Consider the following 12,372-nt stretch of genomic DNA (forward strand, 5'->3'; position numbering starts at 1 on the left):
CTCTAAATCCAACCACTTCTTTATTTTCTGTTAGCTTTTACTTGGTGGGCTTTTTGTGTGTTTGTTTTGTCTTGTTTTTGAGATGGGGTCTCATGTAGCCTGGGATGGCCTCAAACTCACTATGTTGGAGAGTGTAACCTTGAACTCCTGACCCTTTACCTTGAGTGCTAAAATTACAGAATACAGGTATGCACCAATATTCCCAGTTTAAATGCCTCCTTTATTGGGGCATAAACTTGCAGTTTTCTGCATTCTGCAATCATTACATTTGAGAATTTTCTCTGCCTGCTTGCTAACAAGTCTTTTAATATAAGGAATAGGGTTTTATTATTCTCAGCTTAGTATTCTTCAAAGAGGACTTACTATTTATACCATATGCTGTCTTCCTGACATTATTAGACAGGAAAAGAGCTGAGGTACAGCTCAGTGGTAAAGTGTGTACTGAGCATTTATTTGTAAGATCCTGGGTTTCATCCCCAGAACCATAAAATACAACATAACACACACAAAAACAAAACATTAAAAAGAGTTGCTGATGGACCAAGGAGGTCGCTCAGCTGGTAAAGGTGCTTGCCACCAAGCCTGATTTGAGTTTGGTCCACAGAACCCATATTATAGAATGAAAGAACTCAATCCTGAAAGTCGTCCTCTGACCTCACAAGCATGCTGTGGTACACAAGTCCACACAGACCATTAAGCCATCCTGCTAGTCACATGTTACAGAACTGTATCCCCTGTATTACAGCTCCTTTCTACCACAGATAACTGGAAGTCACAGCAACGTTTCCATTTGAGCACACTGAGTTGTATGTAGCCACCATTGGATCGCTTAACTTACCACTTCCTCTCCATACTTCAGCCAGGTGGCAACTACCCTCTCCAGGTTCCTTGCAGAATTCTACAACATCTCGACAGGTGGTTTCTGGTGTTATAGGAACTTCTGTTAAAATCTGCTCGTTGTTGCTCAAGAACACGGTTAATATCATCTGTGAGAGAAAAAGATTAGAATCACAGTTTAGATTCCTCATATAAAGAGCTTACTATTTTTAACTGTTTATGTTAGCAAACACAGTTGTAGGGCTGGAGGCATAGCTCAGCAGTTAAGAACACTTTGTTTTTCTTGCAGAAGATCTAGGTTTAATTTCCAGCATTCCCATGTTGGCTAACAACTGGCCATAACTCTAGATCCACAGGATTCAATATCTTTTTCTGACCTCTGTGGGCACCAGCATGTGTTTGGTACACAAACATACATTTAAGCAGCACACTTATATACTCTTACACATAAAATAAAATTAAAACTCTAAAAAAAATTACATTCCACGGTGTTGAGATGGCTCAGTGGTAAAGGCACTTGCTGCCAAGACCAATGGCCTGAGTTAAATCCTGTGTTTGACCTGGGGGGGCACACTCCCAACATACACACCCCATATGGGGTAGAAGAACGTTCTCCCAAAAACTGTCCTCTGGCAATGCACACAAGATATACATGCCCACACCTCTCCCCAATACAAAATAATAAATGAAAAATAAAACACACAATGTACGAGCTGACACCCCATAATCAGACCCATCTCAAAGGGGAAAATCATAAATGACACAATGCTTCAAACCCAAGCAGGGAGAAGGCCACCTCATAAACGAATGTTTCCCATCTGAAAAACTTAACTTACTCCCTATCTCATGAACTGGCAAGAGTTGCTTCTAAAGGTCAAATATTTTAATTCATTTTAAAATTAGCATTTTATGTGCACAAATTCTTTGCCTACATGTATGCATATGTACCATATGTACTCCTGGAGCCTGCAGAAGTCAGAAGAAGGCTTCCCTGGAGTTATGGATGGCTTGTGAGGCACCACGACATAGTGTTTGGAATCGAACCCAGGTCCTCTGCAAGAGCACAAAGCATTCTTAACCACTAAGTCATCATCTTTCCAGCCCTACCATAGACATAACTCATAAAACCATAAAAGTTCTAGACTAAATAAGGAAGAAGAAAATTCTAGAACACACCTAAGTAAATCTGTTCTTATACCTATTTGGTACAGAAGCCCTTTCTAACTAATAATTCAAAGCAGAATCACAAAAAGATTGATTACTTAAGCACATTAAATATAAAAAATTTTACAAAGCAAAGACAAACTGGGGAATATCTGCAGCTCATATTACAAATAAATGGCTAACTTGAATCTATAAAGAGCCCCTAAAATTGGCACTAAAACACTAACAATCCAATTTCATTAAAAAAAAAAATACCCCAGAAATAAACTTAAGCATCACAGCAAAAGATGAACAAATGGCCTTAAATACACCATGCAAAAATACATCATAATACATTTGAAAAAAATAAAGACTGCCTGACCTATTTTCTTTTTAATCTAGAACAAGGATTCAGCTGTTTTAACATAAATTCTTAAGACACAGTATTGGAAATAATTTTTAAAAAGCATACCCTTTGGGTACAATTTAAACTAAACATTTCCTTTAACCCAGTGGTTCTCACCTCCCCCACCCTTTAATGCAGTTCCTCATGTTGTGGTGACCCCAACTACAAAATTATTTCATTGTTACTTCATAACAGTAAGTTTGCTGTTATGAACCATAATGTAAATATCTGATATGCAGGATAGCTGATTTGTGACCCCACAGGTTGAGAATTGCTTTCAGAAAGCATCCAAAGTTTCATTATTCTTTCATCAAAGGTCAAAAATAAGGACAGCCAGATATGATGGTGCACATATTTAATCCCAGCCATCTGGAGGCAGAGGCATGTGATGTCTGTGAGTTTGAGGCCAGCCTAGTCTATATAGCATATTTTAGACCAGTCAGGGCTACATATTGGAACTCTTCTCTCAGAAACAAAAACCAAGGCCTAGGTGCAACAGAATGCACCTGTAATCTCAGCACTGAACCAGTACAGACAGGAGAATCCTTGAAGCTCACTAGCTAACCAGCTTAGCAAGACTGGACCAACCCCAGGTTCAATAAGAGATTCTACCTCAAAAAACAAGAGCAATGGAGGAAGATCCTGACATCAACATCTGGTCTTCAAACACATGCATACTTATATGTGTGTGTACATAAACAAGCACATTCACACATAAATACCCTCCAAAAAGTAGAAACTGGTTTGAGGAGATGGATGAGTCAATAAAATGCTTGCCTTGTAAACACAAGGACCTGAATTAGATACCCAGAACCCACATAAATAACCAGGGCATGGTTGCATGCTTGTAATCCCAGCCCTAAGGAAGTGATGACTCTGGAATACTGGTGCTTGCTGGCCAAACAACACAGTGTTTCAAAAACCAAGGTGGGCCAGGTGTGTTGGCACATGCCTTTCTTTAATCCCAGTAGTCTGGAGGCAGAAGCAAAAGAATTCCTAAGAGTTCCAGAACAGCCAGGGCTGCATAGAGAGAGCTGTCTCAAAACAAACTAAAAAACTAGATGGTGCCCCAAGAAGAACACCCTTTGGCCTGCCCCCCAACACACACACACACACACACACACACACACACACACACACACACACACACACACACAGTCCCACACATGAACATACTCCACACATACATACACAGTATATGGATCCATAGACACGAACATACTCCATACACACATACAAAGGCACATGCACCCACATATATTAACATACTCGACACAAACATATATAGCCATGTGAATCCACACACATGTACATGTACACAGATATAAAAATAAGAGCATATCTATAATGAAAAGACAGGTACTAACAAATGTGAACAAGGATGTGGAAGAAACAGGAAATTATACTCTTGTGGTAGAAATGTACAGCCATTCTCAATAACAATGCAGCAGTTTCTCACAATATAAAGCACAGATTAGTGGTATGGTCCAGCAACACCATGTCTCAGTACCATCTGTCCACACAAAGCATTCCATGAAAATGCTGATGGCAGCTTTGTTCATTCATAATAGCCAAAGAAACAACTCAATGTCTGCCAACTGGCCATCAGTAAAGACAATGTGGCCTACCACACAGCAAAGTATCACGAATGGCCTCTGAACATATAAGCAGAAGCGGTTGGAAGTAAAAGCCCACACCACACACCACACATAGCACACGATCCTGCTTATGTCTGCAACAGCCATCCCTATATAAGTAGAAAGACTGGTCACCTGGTCCAATGACTACAGAACATTCTAAAATGACTACAGACTGTGGCAATGGTTCCACAGCTTTGTATGTTTGCTGAAGTTTACTGAACTGTTCACTTAAAATAAAAATGTTTGTCTGTTTATTCATTTGTTTTTGAGACAGGTTCACTATGTAGATCAGGCTGACTTTAAACTCACAGAGATCTACCTGCCTCTGCTGGGATTAAAGGCCACACTATCTGGCCTAAAATAGGCCAAGTTTACAGCATACAAATTGTACCTCAGAGAGCTGCTTTTACAAAGTTGTAAGACTTTGAGAAAGGACAACCAATTCTTATGTGGCACTAACCCTCAAACGAGACACTCAAGCTCTCTCCTTAGTTGTGTGCTGACTTTATTGTCACTGCTGGGAAAGGTTTTATTTCTCATTCTCAAATCTCAGCAGGAACTCAGTAGACTCTGGGAATACCCTTTTAGGGCAATGGCTCTGACCCTGTTCATTTAAAGCTTTAGACATCCCCCCAACACACACACACACACACACACACACACACACACACACACACACACACACACACACACACACACTCTCTTCCACTTCCCAGTGGAAAAGGAACTGTAGAACAGCAGAGGTCACTGACATGGAAGAAGAATTTTCGTAGCAGGTAAGGAGCTCACAGAAGCCATGGGAAGACCAAGCAGGGTGGGGACAGACAGCTATCAGGAAGACCCTCAGCTCTGCCATGCACCAGAGGACTGACTCTAAGCTCATACTGGGCCCGGTGTGACACAACTGTGTGTACTGACTTAACACCTCAAAAACACAGGCTGGAGAGAAGGCTCAGCAGTTAAGCGCACTCGTTGCTCTTGCAGAAGATCTAGGTTGAATCCTAACACCCACAAGGCATTTAACAGCAGTCTATAACTCCAGTTCCAGGATATCCCACACCCTCTTTTGGTCTCTGAAGCTTCCTGCATATACATGGTACATACGCATACATACACACACAAAGGCAAACACTCATATACATAAATAAGTATTTTTTTTTTTTTAAAAAGACAAACAAAAAGCATACTTGGTCTTTGGCACATCACCACTGTTACTACTGAAGCTCAAACCAGCACTCTGCTCAGGCTTAGATCTCTGTGAAGCAACCTAACTGGTCTCTGCTGCACACATCCCTGCAGACACCACTTTTCTGCACACACTGCTCTGATACTGGGTCACACTCCCCCATGCCAGCCATGCTGGCCTTTCCCTCTTTTATGCCACAGGGCGTGTCCTGACCCACAGCCTTTCATTGGCTGTTTTCTTAGTGCACTCCGCTCAGCTATGCACAGCTCCAACAGCCTCTCCTTGCCGCACGGGACAGAGAAGTACTCCCTAACCGACCTACCCCAATAGACCTGCTCCACTCTATTACCTGCCTTTGCATGACTCAGGGAGCTGCTCAGTTGCTTAGTCCCTGTTCCCTGAGAGCGGAGATCCTGGTCAGCCTTCAGCTGTGTCATTAGTGCCTAGATCAGCATCAGGCATAAAGTGTGGACTACATAAATCCTCCAGCTGTAGTAGGACTGTTGAGTCCTGAAAAATACGTGCTTGTCTACCTTTTTATCTTCAAGGCTTCTTCACAAAAATTCAGGAATATTTACCTACTGAGTTAGTCCACATAACAGAAGGAAAATATTAGTGTGAAAGTAGGAAGTCATGATAATACAAGAACATAATTCTTGTCTAGTTAAGACATCTGGAGACATCTAGCAAATTCCATCTTCCCACAAGGTGGCACTGCATGGCAACAGGGAGCAATCCCACATTGCGATAACTCTAAATCAGAGGTTGTCAGGAAGCTACACAGAGAATTTGAGTCCATCCTAGGCTACAGGAGACCCATTTCAACTTTTAAAAAAAGATATAATTATGACTGGAAATTGATCATGTTTCACAGGAAGAACTAGTCTTAATAAGAATGATGAAAAAAATTTCAAAATAAATACATTTAAGTCTGAGAGGTGCATATTTCACCATTTCAGAAGACAGGTATATTTAAACACTTAAGTAGCATCTAGTCCATAAAAGGCTCTAGCATTGGGTCCTCAACAGCCCTATCACTAAGCTAAAGTCAGTTTTGATTTAAAAATAGAACACTAAGCTGGGCATTGGTGGCACACACCTTTAGTCCCAGCACTCGGGAGGCAGAGGTAGGCAGATCTCTGAGTTCGAGGCCAGCCTGGTCTACAGACAGGCTCCAAAGCTATGCAGAGAAACCCTGTCTCGAAAAAAAAAAAAAAAAAAAAAAAAAAAAAAACAAAAAACAAACAAAACAAAAAAGACTAGAACACTAAAAATTATTCCATACCAGATGCGGTGGTGCACCCTGTGATCCCAGCACTTGCGTGCAGGTGTCGGGAAAGGTCAAGCACACCTGGGCTATTTAGTGGTCTGAGGGCAGACCAGGCTATATAATTTTTTCTAATATACATTATTTATGTATATACATTCTATCCTACAAAAATTTCACTTCATCAATCTGAACTGGCAAAACCTGGATACATTTTCCCTGAGAATACACCATTAATAGCTTCCCTTCACCTTACTCACTTAGTTCCTTTTGTATTAAAAAAAAAAAAAAAAACATTTGAGAATCACCTGAAACTTAGTAGGAATGCCAAACTAGCATACACTTTTCTGTAATGCCTAGATGGGCCATGACTTGAGCCCAAAAACTTAGTGGTAATTTAGACTATAAAGAGCACATATATTTTGGTACCCTTGCTCATCAGTGTTGAGAAATGACAAATACTTAGCTGGGCACATGACTTTAGTCCCAGCACTCAGGAGGCAGAGGCAGGTGGATCTCTGTGAGTTTGAGGCCAGGCTGGTCTACAGAACTAGTTCCAGAACAGGCTCCAAAGCAATACAGAGAAACCCTGTTGAAAGAGAGAGGAAGGAAGGAAGGAAGGAAGGAAGGAAGGAAGGAAGGAAGGAAGGAAGGAAGGAAGGAAGAAAGAAAGAAAGGAAGGAAATGGCACACACTTTATTGCATCATCCATATGAATATTACAGAAGCATAACTTGGGCTAAGCATTAGACTGTAGGATAAGCTGTCAATGAGCTGGGAAGTCAGCATATCAGAAACTATTTACTTTCTTGTTAATGTACAAAATAATGGGTTTCATGGTAACATTTGCATTCATGTATATTTCTGGTTTATCATATTTACCCCATTATCCTCTTCTGCCCTCCATTCACCTCTGCTGCCCCTGCCCCCAATCTGCCGTTCCCCCCCCCCCGTCTCTCCCCCCACCCCATCCCCGTCTCTCTCTCTCTCTCTCTCTCTCTGTACATGTAAATCTAGATTCTCCATGAAAAACATTTGTCATTGTCTTCCCAATCTCCTCTTTTATTCCCCTGACTGAAATTTCATTTCAGCAAAACAATATAAAGCAGCACTGAGAAAATGAACTGGAGAGATGGATGGCTCAGAAGTTAAGACCACTCACTCCTCTTCCAAAGAACCCAGGTTCAATTCCCAGCACCCACATGGCGGCTCACAGTTGCCTGAAACTCCAGTTCCAGGGGATCTGACACCCACACACAGGCATACATGCAGGCAAAACACCAATGCACATAAAATAATAATAATAAATAAATCAATTTTAAAAAAAAGAAAATGAAAAGAGATCTTGAGAGATGGCTTAGTGTTAAGGGCACTTGTTGCTCTTACAGAAGACCCAGGTTCAATTCCCAGCTCCCACAAAAGATAGCTCAAAGCCCCCTGTAACTGCAGTTTCAGGGGATCCAAAGCCCTCTCTCCAGACTTCTATGGTTGCCTACACTCATGTACATATCACATGAGCATATATACACCTAGTTAATCTTGCAGAGTCATGGTGATGTATTCTGAAGGCAGAGGAAGGTGGATTTCTGAATTTGAGGCCAGGGCTGTTACAATGAGAAACCCTGTCTCAGAAAAGAAAAGAAAAGAAAAGAAAAGAAAAGAAAAAAGAAAAGAAAAATCTGAAACAGAAAATGAAAAGGCAGGTCTCAGACTGAGAAGATACTTGCAAAGCGTACAGGCTTAAATAAAGGACTTACATCCTAAAATTTCTTAAAATTCAATATTGAAACAACACACTTTTTCAAAGGGGCAAATGATGTGAAGAAAATCAATACAGAAATGCCATATATGCATATATAAAGATGCTCATCATCACAGGTCATATAGGAACTGTTATCAAAACAATGAGATACACTGCTCACCTATCAGAAAGGCCAAAGCCAAAGCACTGGTATACAAATACCAGGCTGTTAAATGACCTTAACACTAAATCCTCAACAGTCCTTGTGGTAGTTTGAATACAATGGGCCTCCATAATCTCATTGGGAGTGTCACTATTAGGAGGTGTTGTGGCTTTGTTTGAGTGGGTATGGCATTGTTGGAGGAAGTGTCTCACTGCAGGGACAGGCTTTGAGGTTTCCTATGCTCAGGGTACTGCCCAGTGTGTCAGCTGACTTCCTGTTGCTTTCAAGATGTAGGACTTTGAGTTCTGTCCAGTACCATGTCTGTCTGCACACACCATGCTCCCCACCATGATGATAATGGACTGAACAAACTGTAAGCAAACCCCCTAAATTAAACGTTTCCTTTTAAGAGTTGTAGTGGTCATGGTGTCTCTTCCCAAGCTAAGAAAACCCTATCAACTCTGCTCAAGTCACCATCTCATTTAAGACCACGGAGCAACAGGAACGCAGTAGTAGTAATGGTATACCCACTTTAAAAGACAAAACAGGGATTGCACCTGATATTCTAGCACTTTGAAGGTTGATGATGCAAGAAGATTGTGCTGCAAGTTCAAGACCAGCCTGGACCACACAGTTAAGTTCCAGGCCTGTCTAGGTACAGTGTCTCAAAACCCCTCCTCAAAAACACTTTTTCCATATGATCTAGCAAGCACAAATGGTCGTGGCATTCACTCAAACAAACTGAAATTGCATTTCCATAAAAATGCCTGTAACAGTTCTCAGAATTGCCAAAATTTAGAAACAACCAAGATGGAAATAATCATTTATCTTCTTCAGTAGATGAATGGATTAACAAACTGTGACACATTCAGACAATGGAGTATTATTCAGCAATAAAAGAGTATGTGTCACAAAATGACAAGAAAGACCCCTAACTATAAGCTGCTAGGTGTAACCGGCCTGAAAAGCTATATACTTTGGGATTTCAACTATACAAGGTTCTGGAAAAGCATAACAATAGAACCAGGACTGGCTGTAGGGCTGGGAAAGGGAGCAGTGAATAAGACTGCAGGGCTTGCTTCTAGGGCAACAAAGCTGTTCTGAATGACACTAGAAGTGTGCACACATCACACATTTGTCAAAACCCAGAAAACTCATGTAAAGTCTGGCATAAGCTAAGGACCTCAATCAAAACATATCAACACTGGTCCATAATTACAACAGACAGATCACAGTAATACACTATATTGGTAATAAATAATAGGGGAGATCTAAGGGAGGAGGAGCAGGAAGCCAGGGAGGAAAAAATAGTTTCTGTTCCATTTTTCTGTATTCCTAATATTGCTGTAAAACAGCCTTTAACTTAAAATAAAAACAACAGTATCCTGCATCTGGCAAGAATACATGCAGGCATTCTGACCACATGTAGAAGTTGCTGGGGGGGGGGGAGGAGATATACGTGTAAGAACTAAGTCACCTTGCACCATGGTACAATACTTTGAAAAAGCTAGGATGGTCTTATGAAACACAACAGAACTTGCATAAAACTAAAGTCATTGCACTAGGAAAATCACTGCCTTCACTACTTTTTCAGTCTCCTTAGTACAGTGCTGTGGACCTTACACTTTCTCAGTCTCTGCCTTACAGCCAGTACTCTTCACAGACTAGGAAAGGGGGCTTGGAGAGGTTAAATGACAACTGAGTCAAAGAGCTAGCAAATACTAGAGACAGAATTTAACTCACTGCCTGACTCTAAAGCTAAGACACTCTGAAACAATCCTCCAAACACTTCTCCCGTGCTTCAAAATCAAAAACAGACAGGGATGGAGAGATGGCTCAGCAATTAAGAGCACTGGTTCTGAGTTCAATTCCCAACAACCACATGGTGGCTCACAACCATCTGCAATAGGATCTGATGCCCTCTTCTGGCGTGCAAGTATACATGTAGAGCACTCACTCACATATAAAATAAAATAAATAGATAAATACAAAAGAACTTGGGCAGCAGAAGCAGATGGATCTCTGTGAGTTCAAGACAAGCCTAGTCTACAGAGTGAATTCCAGGACAGCCAAGGCTACACAGAGAAACAAACCTGGAGGAAGGAAGGAAGGAGGGAGGGAAGGAGGGAGGGAGGGAGGGAGGGAGGGAGGGAGGGAGGGAGGGAGGGAAGGAGGGAGGGAGGAAGGTGTTTTTGTTGGTGTTAAGATAAGACTAGGTCTCTCTGTTGTCCAGGCTGGTCTCCATCTTGCTGACACAGTGATCCTCTTACATTTGCATTCCAAGAGGAAGGAACCACAGGCAAGTACCCCCATGCCCAGCCCTCTATGATTATTCTGGTGGTGCAGGGGATGAAACCAAGGGATCATGCTAGCAAGTGTGCTATCATTTTACTATACTCCTGCCCCGTAATTTTTTATCCATATACATATATACCCAAGCAAATTATATGTATACATTATATATAAACCCAAACTCACAATATCATTTGTAACAGCCAAAACTAGAAAGAGCTCAAACTTATAACGACACTTGAAAAAAAATACACGTATGTCTATGTGTCTGCCACCTGTGTGTACATGCTTACAGAAGCCAGAAGAGAGGGACTCACTGATCCCCTAGAGCTGGAGCTGGAGCTGGAGGTAGTTGTGAACCACCAGATGTGATTACCATCTTCAAAAAGAACAGCAAATACTCTTAACTGCTGAGCCATTTCTCCAGTCCCAACAGCTCAAACTTAAAATGGTTGAGTAACATGTGGCATACTCAGAACTTAACATTATCTGATCAGAAAGAGAAATGGATTGAAGGCTACAACACAGACAACCCTTGGAAAGACAGAAAATAAACTCAGATGAAAAAGTCACAAAATGAATGATTCTATTCATATGAAATGCCTGGAACTAAACAACCCACAAAGACAGGAGGCAGAAGTTGGCTTTCCAGGAGCTGCAGGGAATGAGAAATAGCATGTAAGTGTTGACAAAAATATGGTTTCTTTTGGGAGATGAAGATACTAAACAATTAGATAGTGGTAATGATTGTAGAACTGTGAATATAGTAAAAGGATGAATTTTATGGTATGTGATTAGCATCAATAAAACTTATTAAAGATACCTAGTTCTACCAATTAAACCTATTAATAATTTTTTTTTCCACTGAAGCAGCTTTAACTATGATAGTAGGGCACGGTACCAAGGCCCATGATCCCAGTGATCAGGAGACTAAGTCAGGAGAATTCTGAGTTTGAAGCCAGTCTGGGCTACATAGCCAGACTTTTTCTCAAACAACAACATATTGTATTGTAATATATATATTCTTTCTGTAATACACATTTACAGTAACACAAATCTCATTTTGTCATGTCTTCAACCACAAAAACTCACTACTAATCTTTTCCCTAGTTGTAAAACAAGGCTTAAAATAAAGACAGTTAAGGATACACACACACACACACACACACACACACACACACACACACACACACACACACACACACACAACCTCAGAGGTAGAATGTATGCTTGGCAGGCATGAAGACCTAGCACCAGAAAAAAAAATTAGCAAAATAGTACCCTTAAAGAATACTTTTTACAGAATCAGGTATATATCCACAACCAAAGCACAATTTCCAAAGAAAAGAGAACCAGATGCCTCCTCCTGTAAGAGGCTGTTAACTCTTTTAGGTGTATACCAGCTCTTGAAAGTCGTAACTCTGAATTTGCTTATAAGGGTGTGAGCTATTGTTTTTAAACGTTTTCATCATAAGAAATTAAGCAAGAGCAGTGTAGAGCACAAGCAGTGCCTGCAGACGGTCTGTTTACACAGTGAAAAGGCCTAAGCACATGACCTGGAAGCCTCCACAAACGCCACTGGGCACTGATGACAGAACCACGATAAGACATCTCATGAAACAAGACAGATGCCACTGTTGCCACAGAGTGGGAGGATAGAGCTTCACCTAATTAGGTGTGTTCCATAAAGGGAAGCC

At 41.0% G+C, this 12,372-nt stretch overlaps 1 protein-coding gene across 1 annotated transcript in view; it reads right to left on the bottom strand.

Annotated features, from left to right (window-relative positions):
• The window catches only part of Ppp1r13b (protein phosphatase 1 regulatory subunit 13B), a 73,322-nt gene that overhangs the window by 36,255 nt on the left and 24,695 nt on the right, over positions 1-12,372 (bottom strand). The window contains exon 2 of the mRNA XM_051196665.1: positions 839-986. Coding sequence (XP_051052622.1) covers positions 839-986 — 148 coding nt within the window. The remainder of the gene's footprint in view (positions 1-838; positions 987-12,372) is intronic.

This window comes from Phodopus roborovskii, unplaced genomic scaffold (genome assembly GCF_943737965.1).
Source record: "Phodopus roborovskii unplaced genomic scaffold, PHOROB, whole genome shotgun sequence".
Classification (NCBI taxonomy): Eukaryota; Metazoa; Chordata; class Mammalia; order Rodentia; family Cricetidae; genus Phodopus; species Phodopus roborovskii.